The sequence below is a fragment of the Pezoporus occidentalis genome, unplaced genomic scaffold, assembly GCF_034315485.1.
Source record: "Pezoporus occidentalis ecotype Australia unplaced genomic scaffold, CSIRO_AGI_Poc_V1 ctg6, whole genome shotgun sequence".
Taxonomy (NCBI): Eukaryota; Metazoa; Chordata; class Aves; order Psittaciformes; family Psittacidae; genus Pezoporus; species Pezoporus occidentalis.
The window spans coordinates 7579513-7597005 of record NW_026915943.1 but is presented as its reverse complement, the minus strand read 5'-3'; the positions used below and the strand labels follow the sequence as shown (position 1 = coordinate 7597005).

At 39.9% G+C, this 17493-nt stretch overlaps 1 protein-coding gene across 2 annotated transcripts in view; it reads right to left on the bottom strand.

Moving 5' to 3' along the window:
• The window catches only part of LOC134174373 (N-acetylated-alpha-linked acidic dipeptidase 2-like), a 31081-nt gene extending 17383 nt beyond the window's left edge, over positions 1-13698 (bottom strand). Inside the window, exons 1-11 of one of the 2 annotated variants that reach the window (XM_062639282.1) lie at positions 13453-13698; positions 11858-11969; positions 8936-9122; positions 7355-7456; positions 6427-6552; positions 5595-5781; positions 4448-4541; positions 4061-4159; positions 1638-1723; positions 544-663; positions 39-121 (exon numbers count right to left, since the gene is read on the bottom strand). In XM_062639282.1, the coding sequence (XP_062495266.1) occupies positions 39-121; positions 544-663; positions 1638-1723; positions 4061-4159; positions 4448-4541; positions 5595-5781; positions 6427-6552; positions 7355-7456; positions 8936-9122; positions 11858-11969; positions 13453-13537 (1281 nt within the window). In that variant the 5' untranslated portion in view covers positions 13538-13698. The remainder of the gene's footprint in view (positions 1-38; positions 122-543; positions 664-1637; positions 1724-4060; positions 4160-4447; positions 4542-5594; positions 5782-6426; positions 6553-7354; positions 7457-8935; positions 9123-11857; positions 11970-13452) is intronic. The other variant, XM_062639283.1, reaches the window with a different exon arrangement.
• Positions 13699-17493: the final 3795 nt, after the last annotated feature.

The window sequence follows — 17493 nt, the reverse complement described above, 5'->3', positions numbered from 1 at the left end:
AGTTTTACTTTCTTTACACTATTTTTTTTTCCATTTACCTCAGCCCATTCTGTGGATCCCAATAATCCAAATTCTTCTGCATCCCAGCTTGCAAAAATAATGGTTCGCTTAGGTCGCCAACCTTCAATCACATAATTAAACATGAAAGTTCAAAGTTCAATTTGAGTTAGAAAGTCTACTGAAAGATCACCACAGGTAATTGAAATCACTAAATAGCACTTAATGGTATAGCAAAAAATCCCCCCTGAACTCCTTAGAGGAGCATATTATTGCAGAGGCATTTCTTCTTAATGCAGTATTTTCATTCCACACAGCTAAGAGCGTATTGTTACAGCAATGAGAGACACTAGGCAATAAATTCAGCCAACTAAGATGCAAGGCTACATATGCACTTCTTCAATGAATTTGCATCTTTCATAATAAGAAATACAACTTTCTGTGGAGGTGAAAGTTAAATCAACACAACTGCTGATGGGGACATTCAACACAGTTCCTCAAAGCTGCTGGTTTCCATATTGATCATTTTAAGTAATTTTAAGTTACCTTCCATCTTCATTTTACCAAAGCTCCGTACAATCTCTTGCAGAACAGCTGCACCCGTGGTTGGATCAATACCACCAAATACCCAAGCGTCTCTATGACCTCCTAAAATAATATATCTGTCTGGAAACAAACACACAATATCAATCTCGTTTAGCCGAGAAAAGAGAAGAGTGAGAGGGGATCACATTAATGCACATAAATATCTCAAAGGTGGGTGCCAGGAGGCTGGTGCCAGACTCTTTTCAGTGGTGCCCAGCAACAGGATGAGAAGCAATGGCCATAAACTAAAACATAACGAGTTTCACCTCAACATGAGGAAGAACTTCTTTATGCTGAGGTTGGCAGAGCACTGGAACAGGCTGCCCAGGGGGGTTGTGGAGTCTCCCACTCTGGACAAGTTCCAAAATCTGCCTAGACACATTGCTGTGTAACCTGCTGTAAGTAGCCCTGCCTTGGCAGGGGCATTGGACTGGATGATCTCCAGAGGTCCCTTCCAACCCTAATGATTCTGCGATTCTGTGATCCTTCATTAAAAATGCATTTAGGCTACCTGTATTTTCTTTAATTGCATCCCTACTTGTCAGACAAAACAAGAAGACTGGTGCCAGTGCTGCAGATTTATTTTTAAGGTAATCTGCAAACATTCACTTATTCTACTGAAGTATAGAAATGAAGACAAGAAATACTTTGTACATACACTTCCACTTAAAAGTCTTTCATGTATATAAACTACTACTAGGTATCAACAATTATGTTGAGGCCCCAAATCATCACTAGTTTTCTGTACTTTTAATTTTGTGTTAATTTTTGCAAAGGCAAAATGTATGACTATTGCAATGGGAAACCTAATGTAAAATGACAGGCAGTATAAACAATTCTCTGATATCTATCATTCTGGCATTCCCATTCAAATATATTCTTGGGAATGCCAATAAAAAACAGTGTGATGGGAGGGACAGGACAACTACTAAAGGGTTTTCAGATTCCATATTATCTGTCTATCTAAAACACTTGAAGTTTCTTGCAACATGGGAACGACTTCACGTAACACAACATGAAGAAGCAGTTAAAATCACCAAGCACCCAATACTCACCTGGCTCCACAGCTCCCCTGAGGATGCCAATGACGTTGTAAATCCGTGTTATTTTATTGTTTGTATGAACATGCATCCTGACTTTTCTGAAATGAAAAGCAGGATGGAGTAACCATTTCTGACTGAGAAGGCAATAAAAAGTCAATGTTAATAATGATGTGTAAGCCAGAAATCTTCTGCTTCTGTTTTGCTTTGCGTGTTTGTTTAGCACTAATCTAACCTGTCATGCTGAATCAGTGCCCCATTTTTCACATCAGGTTAACCTGCTCACAGAAAGTTGCCTTAGAAATTGTCCTATGAAGTGGGCCAATCTATAAACTTTCAAATATTTACAGCATTCACTGAATTGTTATCTAGGGAAGTCAATTGATAATAGTGTATTAGAGGAGTAAACTGAAAAGCATATACAATGATTAAAAATATGTATATATTTTTACTAAAATTATAATTATGGATGCATATTTTTATAAAGAATACACTTTGGTCTTCTAGCACAATTTTTTGTAATAAGATAGAATCCTGAAAGAAGGTCATTGGAAACACTCATCCAGAAATGAATTGAAATGTCTGTTGAGGATTTCAGATCTAAGTAAAAATCGTCAATCCTCCATCCCTTCCCCCCAGTAAAATCCACTTGTGAAACTTAATAAAAAGGAAGGAAATTCAGTTATTAGGAGACGTAATAATAATCATAGTACTAGTATTCAGCCCCTCTTAACCTATATTAGAAACAAAGCATCAAACAATGCTTGTTTTGTGTCTGGCAAAACCCCAAGAGTTTAAAATTTGAAGTTATCTTTTCAACAGCAAATCTGCATAGCTGTCAAAATCAAACCCTACTTCAGGACAGCTACTGGATCTTTGCCCAGGAAATAACTGACACCAGTGCTTTGAGCACGCATACACTTGCATACTTCCCATGTGCAAGTGACTTTCTACCTAGGCTCAAAAGGTTCATTTTGTTATGGAGATACTCTGAGAAAGAAGCGTATGTAGGATTAGCCCATATTTACAAGAACTGTTACCCTATCAAGTTAAAGATGTTAAAAAGAACTTTCAAAAATGTTTCCCATGTGTGTGTTTTGTAGATGAATCATATTGTTTCTTTTTTCACTGTTGCTCTTCAAGCCATTCCAAACAGCACTTTAATTATGTCTAATAAGCTTTCTTATGCTTATTTATTTATTCCTACTTTACCCATTTTAGTGTTAAAGCAGAGCATAAAAGAATAATGATCAATTAAGTCTTTATAAAATCATATATTCAGGCATAGTCTTGTTTTACAGGAGGTGTAGTAGTGATAATGATACACCATATTTACACATTGTTCATTCTGGTCCACTATGACTCCTCATAACTCCTCATAGACTATTATCTCACATAAATTAGAAGCATTTTTATGTGAAAAATTAATAGAAAAGCCAAAGCCAAGTTGGACAGGGCTTTGAGCAACCTGGTCTAGCAGAAGGTGTCCCTGCCCATGGCAGAGGGGTTGGAACTGGATAATCTTTTAGGCCCCTTCCATCCCAAACCATTCTGTGATTCTATGAAAAGTGATCTTCAGCTTTATCTATTACATCTTATCAGTTATAAGCAAGGAAGAATGCTATTGACAGTCCCTGGTAGCCAGTCAAATCTTCCTTCACCAAATGCCATTGTTAGATAGTTTGGTCCAGTAGGAAGTGACTCCATTAGTATTGGAGACCTGGACACTTCCATTTCTCTGTTAAAGCTGAAAAAATGTAAACTGCAAATATTCTATTGCTGGTCAAATGCCAGCTCCTCCCAAACAAAATAGTCAGATACATGTACGTTGGGATCTTCTGTCTTGTTATTGTTCAGGTCTGTCAATCACTGGGCCTACCAGCTTTGGGTACCAGTTGATGGACTCCCAAATCATTGCCACACTTCACAGCTCTAAGTTCACAGAAATCCTGGGAGACTTCCAGTGGACAAGGGAACATACATAGATTACTGCATTGTCAGTCCTTCCCTGTTGGACTGGTACAAGTTGGCTGTCCTACTGTCCCCTTGGGCACCAGAATCAGAAAAGGAAAATCGAAGTAAGGAGGATGTTTTGGGTTAATACAACAGTATTGAAAAAAAAGTCTACTTACTGCTATATAGCCATTTCAAACAGGACCAGTGAAACAATGCCTGAAACTTTAAAGTAAGGGTTAAAGTTGGAAAGACTGGGTTGTACCTGTACACTCTGAATCTCTTTATCCATTGACACTGTGGACACTGAGCAAAACTATAGTTTTGATAACTTATTTTCAAATTCTAATAACCATCACCAAGTCTTGCACACTCAGAAAGAAATAAATTTCTCCAGAATATCTCCAGATGTATTGTTTCACAGTCTTTTTCTCATTGAGATTTCTCTCGCAATACTTTATAAATAGGCAAGTGTTAAACCAGACCGTGTAGAGGAGTTGCCTGCAAATCCTGGACCTATGTTATAAGGCACATTGAGACTTCCTTTCCAGCTGCTGTCGGGAGCTGCAGGTCCTCCCATTGCACTGTTAAGTGAAAAACAAGAGAATTATAGCTGACCAGGAGGCTAAAACCTTCTATTTCCTTAATGATTACTGCACCTAAACCAAGGTATGTTTATAAAATTGCTAAAAGCATTATGCCAGAAACAGATTACTCTGAATTTCCCACATTCTCTGAAACACACACTACTACAAAAGAACATGAAATAAAGTAACAGCACAGATTTTGCTGTCTTAGCATTAAAAAAGAAAATAAACTGCTGTGCATTTGTGAATACTGACTTCTAGTAAGGAGGACTGATGTATACTCACCGTAATAATACTTCTGCATCGTGATACCCAATGGGATGAACTGGGATTTTGGGGATCCCTACACCTTCATTAACTTCAGACCTGAAAGCGTACTCTGAGAAACCAGAACACAATGTTAATTTTACAGCGTTCTCAGCAGCTTTCACCATACTGGAAATACTTTTGAACAGTGCAGCCACACAGTAGCCACAAGCATACATCAATTTTTCTTTTAAGTCCTATATAACTGCTTAGATATTGCCTCTAGGAAACGAAAATGCAATGACAAAACCACAAAACCAATAGGACACCTGCACAACTGTGCAACAGAAATCCCACATTTCATGCAAGGTTAGATTTGCTGTCCATCCATATTATTACATATTATTAAAGGACGGCCACGAGGATGATCAGGGGACTGGAACACCTCCCATATGAAGATAGGCTGAGAAAGTTGTTCAGCCTGGAGAAGAGAAGGCTGCGTGGAGACCTCATAGCAGCCTTCCAGTATCTGAAGGGGCCTATAGGGATGCTGAGGAGGGACTCTTCATTAGGGACTGTATTGATAGACAAGGGGGTAATGGGTTTAAACAATGGTCACAGGAGCCATTGAGCTTTCCAGAAGCACCCCTGCATTCCCATCCCATCAGCAGGCAGGACTGGTGGGCATCTTAGTTCAGCCTGAATTCAGGATGCCTACAAGGAGAAAAGAAGCACATGATGCCAAGATTTGAAAGATTCCAGGCTACTGCTATTTTTACCACAGGAATAATACTCCCTGTAAAGAAGATTTCAAATTGTTTTCCTGCTTGGAATTTAGGATCATCAAGGAAACATACCTCCAAGCAAAGCTATTACTCTTCTTTGATGATAGACTGTAATATAGTTTAAATGAATCCTCTTGAGAAATACAGATATTTAAAAATGGCTATAAATTCTCAGCCATTTTCTGTTACTTCAGTCTATAAACCCACATGTCCTGCTTTTCTACAAGTTACAAGGCTTGGATCATACAAAGAGATTTTCTTTAAAACTTACTTTTCCTGCCTAACTCAAAAGCAACCAGTTGAAATGACATGGTTATGAAAATAGCTGAATTTCTTGTGCCACAATAACTTTCAGCACCAGTTTATAAAGTGGTGGCCCAGGGTACAGATCTTTCACTCACCTTTTGCAGGATAACCTGGTGTTAAAGGGTCCCCAGCTCCATTCAGGTTTAACACATTCCCACGCTGGGCTCCTCCACCTGGAAGGTTCCAGCCATCTGGATAAGCCTCTACTCCTGGGGCACAGTAGTCAGCAGGGTCTGAATAAAGTATGATCCCTTGGGCTCCTGCTAATATGGCATTTTTAACCTGTGAAATTATTTCCTTTTAATGCAGTAATAAATCCGAATGTGCCAATTTATTCCCATGGGGATGTAGCTTTACAAGTTGTATATGTGGAAGAGTGAAAATGAGCACAGACCCATCAGAAGAACAAAACACAGTATTTCGTTATTTGTGTCACATCTTCAGTCACAGCTCCAGGCTATAGAATATAAGCACAGGACATAAACTGGGGCACAAAACCTGACCACTATCCCCACTGTCCCACTGTCAGCAATTGTGTCAGAGTTGTCATCTGAAGTTGGAAGAATTAGTTATTTAATCTCTGTGCATCTGACTCCTTGACAAACACTTACTTCTTCAAAATACTGCAGTTCTAGGGATGAAAAGTATCAAAGCCTTGGCTCTGTACACTACTTTACTTACTTAGTTCCCTAAACTAATCTCTTGCAAGATCTGCCTAAGGAGTTTGCAGTCATCTCAGTCACAGGAGATTAATACATTCAGCTGCTTTTATTGTGTTGGAAGTTATTCTTAGAATGCAGTCATGATGGATGCATTGCAGGCTTCCCTCTGCTCCTGTGTTCCAACTTAGAGCTCCCATTAACTCCCACCGGCTCTACCATGAGCAGTGTCTGACCCAGAGAGGGAAAAATAAAGCACAACCCTTACTTTGTTCCCTCTGAAGATCTTCCCGTATCTGGCAATGACAATCTTTCCTGTACAGTTAATTCCCATTTCACGCTCCAGCTTAAAAAAGTCTTCAGTACGACCATAATTCACATAAACCAGATCTGCCTGCACAGGAAAGAAAAGCAGTTGCATGACAACTGGTCATCCAACAGACAAAATATCTGTTTTCAGGAATACACTTTTATCTACTAGGTACCATATAGTGGGTTTTGGTGGCTTTTTTACATTTTGACAAATGAGATCTAATGCCCATAAAAACAATAGCAAAAGATACCTGTAATCTATAGGAAACGTTGGCTCAAACTTCTCACTTTTCCATATTAACCTGTATTTCACAGCAGCTCTATAAAATGAGGCTGGAAACTAAACCAATGTACTTTGCTAAACTGACAAACTTCTGGGCTGTGAAAAAATAGTGGCATTCTTTGCGTACACAAACACTATTATATAATTTTATTCATTTATGCAACGCTGACCCTGACAGGTTCCTCCATAATGAATTATCTGATTAAGTGAGGGACTTCTGTAGCCTTTGAAGACATTCATTTAATCCAAAATATCTTCCAAATGGATTTATATGTTTCTATTTCTATGCAACACTTTCCCAAGTCCTCTACGTATCATTGAGTAATGTGGAGTAATCTGAGATGTATCCAACATTTTCTATAAAGATAAAAGCTTTTCACCTTTGTGATTCAGAGTTCTAGCAATTTGAGAAAGCTTTTTTTAGTAATAGGATACTTCTAACCTTAGCACAATATGTGCCCTAGCTGTCCTGAAGTGTTCTCTTATACTAATGGCTAGGTAAAACTACTACAACAAACATCTTGAGAAGTTGGAGCCACCTATCCCAGCATTTCACAAAATACTTCAACTGATAATACTCTTACATAGCTTTTTTTCTTACCTCTGGCATTCCTTGTGCTGAAAAAGCATTATATGGTGGTAGTATATCAGTAACATTTTCATACCCATGTGGAGGTGGTTCAAACAATGATGTATTGAAAACCTACCAATAAAGAATGGAAGTCTTTGGTCAAACACTCTACCTCCAGGCACAGGTTTGTACACTAAGCTTGGTTATTGCAAATGGCATGCTAGTTGCCATAAATCGCTCACAAAAAACACAATTCCAGCTAGCACACCTAAGTTCAAACATAAAACCAGGTAGGGATACATAGCTGAACTTTCATAACAGAATGCAAATATGAATACAGGGGGATAGATCACTTGTCAGAAGGTGCTCATCAGTCACTGCCTGAACCTAAGCAAAGAGGCAGCTGGAAACTGCCAAGAGGTGGTGACAAGAAAATGACACTTAGCTCATCCATGCCTTCATGATACATTTTGTGATTACTCTCATCATTATTACTATTCACCTCTTCGCTAGTTACGCTTCTGTTAAACTTTTCTTACTATTCATTGTAACACGCCTTGCTGCCTCAAGGTTCATGTCCATTCTTTGTCACCTTGTGAGATTATAGCTGAGAGACTGTTATCCTGGAGGAACTTCTCTATTCTTTCACCCTTTAAATTCACATCACACCCAAGCGGGACCATTCCTTAGTTACAGCCAGGGCTCTTCACCCCTACCTATGAGCCATGATGCTTCTCTAGCAGTCCCATCTCCTCCCCTTGCTCAGGATCCTTGTCAGATTTTACATCTGCTGTATTCCTTGTGTGTACAAAATGGAGAGGGTGACTATAGGACTGGCTGTTTGTTATTGCTTCCAACATGAACTTAGGAGATGATACTTTAGGAAGCCAGAAGGATCAGGTCCAGAGCAAATGGAACAAGGCAGTACTTTGTACAATGGATAGTATCTTTATATTATTGCACTAAAATGTATATTTTGTAATAAATAAAAAGTAATATAAAAATATAAATGAAAAAAATGTATTTTGTCTATAAAATGTAATATTCCTTACCTCAGCATGCAGTGGAAGCAAGAATTGTTCAAGCAGGGTTTGGATATGTACTTGGAAGAGAGATCTAACAAGGGACACTAACTGATTAAACACTTGGAAAATAGGTCTAATGAGAGACTAATTGCATCAGGCTCAGAGAACCCCTGAGCAGAAAACAGCCCCACGCTGGAAGAATTGCATGCCTTAAATGCATTTTCTTGTTCTTAAACTTGCCTATGCATCCACTTAAGTCTGTGTATAGAAACAGGATATTGGCCTAGAAGTATGCTTATGCTGAACCAGTGTGGACATTTTTACACCTTATGGTTTATTGATGTTAATTGCAGCCTTGCCACACATCCACTCTCTAACTTCAGCACTGAGACTTCAGCCACTTTGCTGTCCTGCTCCACGATCTGGAAAACCATTTCTACATATGAGTTTCCTTTGCACTGGATTTTTTGTCATATTATATTATTATCATACTATAAAGCACATGCTGGAATGAGTAGCTGGGAGAAGAGGACACTGTTTCTTTAAAGAAGTCTTATAAATATAGTTCAATCATTAAAAACATCACCTCGTTCCCTTGATCATCAATTACTGAGATGTAGTTTGGCTGGCTTTCATTTGGGTATGAAAGAAGCACATCATAATGAACGAGTTCTGATGAATCCAGGCCAAATTCCTTCCACTGGCCTTGAATTTGTTTGGCAAGAAGAAGATTCTGTTCGGTTCCTGCGAGGTGAGGCAGCTTGGTAAAGGAGCTAGAATAAAACAGAAAATTGCTAGTAAGCAGCAAATGCAAAGCGGCACAATAGTGAACTGGGATCACCATGCATAAAGCTTATCTTCAAGCCACATGAATGGACAGTTAAGGTCTCCTAGTTGAAGTCTGAGCTGTAGAACATGATTGTTTATCAGTCTGCATTAACATCAGTACAAAATGTAGTCAGAGCATAGGTTTATCCCTGAGGCCTTCAGGTAAGTCAGATGAAGCCTTCTCTGCATAACAGAAATAACCACATCCACACAAGCATTGAAAATCAGTGTCAAGGACAGTCAGCAAAAGAATGTGAACAGTATGCAAGGAGCAGAAAAAGATGCAGGAAAGATAAATATTCAGAAAGGAGCCTTCCAAATAAGTCTGGTATGGGATAACATGATTGTACATTGCTGGCATAACATGCACTAATAAGTTTAACTTGAAAATTATTATGTCAAATTACCTCCACAGATTTGTTCCTTTTTTCCATCTCAACCAAAAGCCTAACTAATAAAAGCCTACTCAACAACGTTTACATCCAGATCAGCTATAACACATGATGGTGACAAATAGTCAGAAACAATACTCAGCGCCTCTGGGCTGCCCGACAGAAATCTGTCTGCAATCTGTTTCGCTCACTGCACAGGAGTTGTAATGAACACCCATCAGTCAGCCAGGTACTAAGCATCACCTTTGAATTTCCATCAGGCTACTTGCTAATGGATGCCCCAGGGATGTCAGCTATCATTAATTACCTTGGTACCATCATTAAGTACATGGTACCAAATACCATGATTAGTACCACCTCAACCTATCTATTTTAAACCTATGTAGCAGCTTGTTCTTCAGTTTGCACTTCCTCAGCTTCCAAATGAGAATGTTGCAAGAGACAGGTCCAAAGCCTTGATCCAGCTAAGGATGCCACAGCCACTGCAAGGTCTCCGCTCATCCATATGGCCAGACATTTCCTTACAGCTGATCATGCTGATCACATAAACAAATAGCAAATAAGTGCTGACTGTTCCTAACTACCCTTGTCTCCTTCATGCACTGGAAACAGATTCCAGAAGGATGTTTGGTCACCCCTCCAGGGACTGAAAAGAAGCTGACCAGCCCCAGGTTGTCTTTCTTGCCTTGCTGAAAGAGGAGCACGACATGAGCCTTTCTCAGCTACCAGGGATCTCTTTAATCACCAGAACCTCTCACACACAGCAGTCTTGGACCAGACTCCCAGGTCTTTTCCCCCCGTCCCCTGCATTTGAGTGCATCTAGATTCTTTAAGCAGACCACCACCTTCTGTTCTGCTGTTGTCTTTCTTTCTCTTTAATCTCTGCAGTTACGTCCTTGCCAAAGCTCATTGCTTGTCTACTTTTTGCACTTCAATTCACTAGAATATTTTAAGCACCTTTTAATTCCTGAAGTACTCTAGTTTAAATACTACATATGCATCAGGAAAAATATGCTGAACACCACATGATCCCTTTGTTCCATTTTTCACTTCCAAACAGTTTCATCCTTTCCCAACCTATGATTCAATGCTAACGCCAATGTGTCTGCATTATCCGAGACTCATAATTTGTTTTCCTCACTTGATAAAAGCAGATTTAGTAGCCTGAAAAACTAAGAATATGGATCAAAATACTTCAAGTTCATTTTTTGTGCTTTTAAAAATTTTTTTTTATAATGTATTAATATAATTTTTCTGCAATTCCTGCTTTTTATTTGAATTTAGGATAAAAATTCCAGAATATGAAGCATTTGGCCCAGTGTCAAAGCAAGCAGAAACACCAGATAGCATTAATACCCTATGGCCAAGAAACTTTAGCATAATTGCAGAGCTATTTCATGCTGTCATCAATCTCTATGTTGCCTAGACTGTCACTCAAACATAATTCTCCAACCTACTGAGAGCAACAAATACAAAATAAGGCTTATAGACTTGAAAAGTTAATTGCTGTTAGAAATTAAACCTTCTGGGTTTAGACTAAATGGACATCAATCAAATTTGTCAGTAAATTCTGTGATGTTTATGATACAGCTGCTGACTTACATGCTGCATACCAATATATTACTCACCAGAGATTGCATTTGCTTACTTTTTGTGTGAATATGTTTTTCCCTCTGTAGAAGACAGGGTATACTGGGATCTTGAGCACCCAATTACAGCACATCATCCAATATGGACACGCTAAAAGAATTATTAGGTGTGTGCATACCTGCAACTCAGCTCCATGCAAACTTTGAAACAATTTTTATGCTTCATATTTAATATAGTAATTTTCTACTTAGCTGCTCAAACTTAAGATTTAGGGTGATACTGAACAGAGTATCAATCAAATGTATTAATAGGAAACAGTGTTCCCCAAGTACAGTAAAATCACCTCAGTCTGAGAGAAAGTAATTATCTCATGTTAAAGCTTCAGACACTTGTGAGTTAAAACCAGACATGTACTGCATTAACTCAAGACTATGGAAAACCAGTAAAAACAGAAGATAAGCACTGGCAGTTGTGCAGCTCAAGGGGAGAACAGTGAACAGTACAACAAGGTACCTTCAAAAATGGGGGGAGCAAAAGGGTTGTAAGTCTGTCACTTCTCCTTTCCCCAGACATTCTGTACAAACCAAATACTTCCAAAGCACTCTGCTTTCAGAGGCTCTTCCTTGGAGCTGATACTATCACTTTCTGGCTTTTGTGACTGCTAAAGCTATTCAAAACTCAAGGCGCACAGGGCTTACCGAAGGAATTGCTTGATGTTTTCTACTTTCATTTCAGCCACAAGCTTCTTTCTCATGTTTTGATGGGCATCTGAAGAGTTGGGGCTTTTTTCTGTTGGTTTTGTGAACCATCCTGAAACACATTTGAAAAGCTTCCTGCTTAGCAAGAACCCCCAGCCCTCATGTAGCTGAGTCCATGTGCTACCTGAAGTAGTGAACAGTCTCCGTATGCACAGGGCTTAGAGCACCCTCTGTCAGTGTTTGCTGGCTCAAACAGAGAAGTGAAGCAGAAAAGCAAAATACACTTCATTGATGGAATTGTAAGAACAGTGACCTAATTAAAAGAGCACACCCTGTATCTCTGGTAAATGTGTCCCCTTTTTAAGGCAGATTAATCTGTCATTAATTCTAAACTATACAGATTCTCAGTTAACTGTTCATAGTGTGAGGACTGAACTCCTGGCACTCATAATGAAATTCCCACCTTTAAATATATACATATGTATAAAAATATGTGTATAAGCATATTTAAAGTGAAGGTCTAGGACTCAACAGCCATCTGACAGCATTATAACAGTTACAGGTTTGAGGAAAGGTGGGGTTAGTCTATTTAATAATTAGAGGAATAGAGTTAACTGTGACCCAGGTCGTTTTTAAGAAGTTAATCATTTTTCAGTAGCCATAAATCTTAAAGGAGAGAGTATCTCAACTTATTAATTTCTCTTTTAAGAAAACCGAACAAATCAAGTTAATCTTATAGCTAGAAAATCTCAAACTGGAAAAATCATCATCATAAAGCCAAGTGTGCACAACAGGTATTACCTGTTAGGCTTAAATGCAATTGTAGCAACACTCTGAACATAGCAGTGATACTGGATCAGACCAAAGGTCCATCTCGCTTAGTATCCTGTTTTGCAGCTTGGCTAGAAGATGATGTTCAGGGAAATGTATAAGAATAGCACAAGCATCAGAAATTTGCAGCTCAGGGACCTACTAAGTCAAACTAATGTTTTTTTTTATACTTATTAGACCTTATGGATTTTTATTTCATGCTTTAGCCTTAGGTGTGTGCTACAACACAAGTTTAAAAAGGACAGATGCAGACTTAAAATCAGATGCTGAAAGTGACTGCAGAAAAGAGTCTAATGTGCTAGTAAAGTTCATTGTACACGGTGACAGCTTCAGCAACTCCGCTCTTGGCTGTCAGTCAAAACTCCTCCTCTTCTGCTGCTAAAATAGCAACAGAATAAGAGCATTTAAATAGATCTTCAGTAGCAAAACAGGAAATACAAATTTAAAAAGAAAACCCTGGAAGTTTTGCTGTCACACAAGCCTCAAATTCTTCCATCAATCTCCTCTTTGAATGTCTGACTGCCCACTATGGGAAGTTGTCAGTTTACCAGGCTTCGTCTTGGGCTGAAGCACACAGCCAGTATACTCCTCACTCCTAAAGCCCAAACTGCTCGAGAGGATTACCTCTTAGAAAACTGTGATGAGTATTTTACAACATCCCTAACAAGCAGTAAAAGCTCCCTGACAGAGGTTAATCACGTTGCATGTAAGTATCTATTAGAGGGCAATGGCTGCAGGCTGAGCCCCTATGTCTTTGTACTCACCCGCAAGAAACCCCAGCAAGAAACAGCCCAGCAGCCCAGGGCAGCTGAGCCATGTGCATAGGGTCCATGCCTTGCTTCTGGGCATATGGGCTCCGGTGGACCGCTGCTTTGCAGGCTGAGAGGAGGGCAGGCAAGCAGCAGCCTTCCTCCTCCTCCTTTTCCTCCTCCTCTTCCTGCCCTCAGCCCCAAGGCTGCCCCAGGCTTCTGTGTTTCTCAGCTCTCGTTCTGCCTAACCTGCCGAAATCATTGAATGATGATGTTATGGTGTTTCTGAGTGCAAGAAACACTTGAGTTTCTTAGTCTTGCACCACAAGAGAGCTTGTGTGTGTCTGTGTATCTGATATGCATCTAGACTGTGCAGCAAGCGATGCAAAAGTACTATTTTAAAGGCTAATTCCTATTATCAAGATTTTCTGGTTTTGAAAGTTCCTGTTGCAGGCTTAATGACAATCAGTATTTGTTCCAGTGAAAGCAGCCAGGAAATTAAACGGAGAAATAGAAAACTTCTTTTCTCTTTACCAAGGAAGCACTGAATTGCTCCCCTTTGTAATCCATGGTTACATTAATCCTTGGCAAGTGATGAATACGTAGTGCAGCTCAGAATACAATTTGGATTAGGCAATGAGGACAATTTCAGACATATTCAATTTACAGATGGGAAAAGCTGCAAGATTTTATCCTGTATTCTCCAGCCTTTTATGCTTTGTATTACAAGGTTCTTAGGATCACGTTTTCCTAGTCTAATTCAGCTAAATCTATCAGTATCTCATAGCAAAGGGCACAACTGCAACCCAGGGAAGAGTCAAGATATCAAGATATAGAATCATTGTACTTTGTACAAGTTTAGCTCAGCCCTGCACATCACTCCCTGCTGGTGTCCTAATTACTTCAGTAAGGGCTTTTTAGAGACTAGCGAAGAATTACACCACTTGGGTGCTCAGCACCAGTCACAGCCAGAGTCTTAAGCATACAGCTGGATGTCCACATTCAGATGATAAACACGTCCAGTTTCTGTCATTTCCCAGCTGCTCATAAGCCATCACAAATTCTGAACAGCAAGGACTTTTCACACCAACAACTCACTTGACATCTACAAACCAGATGGAATTCCACCTACAGACCTCCTAAAGAATGAGCATATTGATGTATTATTAACATTTATATAGCACTACAGGTGTAGGACTGGCATATAATAGACGGTAAAGTGACAGGGCTTTTGGAGATTGCTATCTAAATTAGACCTCACATGATGATAACATCAGTGGAGGAAGAAGGTAAGAATAGCAACAGTGAGAAAGTATGAAATAGGTTTATTTCTGTGCCTGTGGTTTTTTAAAGTGATAAGGGCATCCACGGTGCTGAGGTTGAACAACAGCAGCAACCAAGAGCCTTTTACCACTTAAAATACAGTCTTAGTACTACCAGTTATTAGCTCTGGCATGTTCTTACAATCCGTGCATGGACCATTGGTGGAGCATATTATATTCCATTTAAATGCAAGTACAACACACAGTATGCCTTGAATCACATGCACTCCACGACAGGACAGAGGCAGGAAGTAAGATGAAAAAGCTCATGGATTGAGGTAAAGGCAGGGACATCACTTGCCAACCACCATCATAGGCAAACCAGACTCTAATTAGGGGAAAATAGTTTAATTTATTACAGATTAAAACAGACTTGGGTAGCGAGAAACAAAGACAAAAATTAAAACATCTTCTCCCACACCTCACCCTTTTTTCTCCAGCTTTACTTCACTCCTGACTCCTCTGCCACAGAGCTGCAATATACAGGAGGGTTCCTGTGATGAGGACAGACACCATAGGATATCTAAAGTGCACTAAGCACCTAACTTTAAACACGTGAATTATTCTGCAGAGAGTGTTCGGTTCCTAACAGATGAATACCCAGTGCCATTTGTGAGCTTGTGGAGTGCCCAAGACCTCTAGCCAATGCAAACCAACCCAAGAAAGCGTTTATACCAGGCCTGCCCTGCTCTGGTGCCAGACCTATTCTTAATTTTGTGCTTTTGGATCCTGTCTTAGGCTGATGACAATAACTATCATTTTTGTAAAGTTTGGAGCTGGCAACACTGAGTGTGTGAAAAAGAACAGAGATCTGGGGTGCCCTGGACTGGTCCATGCATTGATGGCAATGTTGAAGCAGTTTCTTCGTGTTTCCGTGGCTGTCTGGTGGCTCACACGCACCAGAGCAAGAGTGGGAGTTTGATACCAATGGCAGAGAAGTCTGCTATTCGGAAGAGCCACAGAGTTAAAACATTACAATCAGAAAGTGAAGTCCCTGTAAAAAGACACTTATTCTAACTAGGTTGAGGTGCTCAGGTTACTGGCTGATCTGGGCTGATTTTGGGGGCTTATAAACAAGTGAATTATTCACTGGGAAAGAAAGTGACAGTCTTCATAAATCAGTTCTGCATCCTGTCATATTCAAGCCCATGCTCTTCATCAAGCATATAAAAGCAATGAACTTCACCTATGTATTGCTTGATCAGATTACCTAACAACTCTGCCACTGTTTTAAAGCAGGTTGGTCTCCTCACAAATGGCTATAGTCCTACTCCAGTGTTGAATAAAGCCACATTGTAAAGCCTTGTGTTTTCATAAATTGGAATTCCTGTATTCTTTCCAGTCCTAAATTCTTGAAACATCTGTTCTTCTCTTTTAGCTTAATAAGGGACTACTTAGTGCTTCTTCCATGGACGTGTTGAAGTGAGTCCAGAAGAGGCCACAAAGATGATTAGAGGGCTGGAGAAGCTCTCCTATGAAGACAGGCTGAGAGAGCTGGTCTTGTTCAGCTGGAGAAGAGGAAGAGGAAGAGGAAGAGGAAGAGGAAGAGGAAGAGGAAGAGGAAGGGGAAGGGGAAGGGGAAGAGGAGGTCTCTGGGGAGACCTTAGAGAAGCTTTCAGTACCTAAAGGGGTAGACTTTTTAGTAGGCCCTGTTGCAGTAAGACAAGAGGTAATGGTTTTAAACTAAAAGAAGGTAGATTCAGACTAGATACAAGGTAGAGATTTTTCATAATGAGGGTGGTAAACCACTGGCACAGGTTGCCCATGGAGGTGGTGGATGCCCCATCCCTGGAGACACTCAAGGCCAGGCTGGGCATGGCTCTGAGCAACCAGATTAGTTGAAGATGTCCCTGCCCAGTGCAGGGGAGGTTTGACTGTATGACCTTTGGTGGTGCCCTTCAACCCAAATTATTGTGTTCTATTCTATGAATCAGCTTGCTACACTCTAGAGGCCAGTGTAAGGAGTGACGTTACTACACAAGAATTTTTGTTGGATCGTATTTATTTTATACATAAATTTTTAAAATTCCCTGCTGATATGTTCCAGATTATCCCTGAGCTATCTCATTGACACAGTTCTTGTGGAGAAAGGAGAAAAACAGCATATAAAGGCTATACAAATACCACTCACCCAGGCAAAATGTAAGTTTTGACTTGGTAACAGTGCCTCCTCTATACCAGCTTCCACATCCCTCAGTGCCTGGGCTGGAAGATGGGGTCCTCTTTAACATGTTTCTTTTTCCCTTCTTTTTTTGTTTTTGTACCCCCTTTATTTCTGCCCTTTGCTGGTTCTAACACTTACAATATATGCATCATAAGGAATGCTGTATCTATCCTGCATGTTCACGGTTTCCTGAGTCCTGGGACATGGCCACATTACTAAATCACAAAGCCAAAGTTGCAGTATCATGTCTGACAAATGCTCCTTGGAATAGCTGGAGCAAGAGCCAAATGAGCCTGACACTGTGAGATCTGAAGTACAGCATGCCTGGAATGCAAATCACATCTGTGAGGAGGTGGAAAAAGCTGCTCCAAGACAAACCTCATCTCACTCTCAGCTGTTACTGAACATCTCACTTAGCAGCCATGGAGAGAGCTCAGAGCTGTTAAGACAATCAGTCTCTCATAAAACTCATCTCTCTTTGAGTTGCTTCCCAGCCAAATTAAAGCAACATCCATTTGTCACCTTATTGATTTACATGGAGCTTTTCCTGTTAGAACTAAGATATTACCA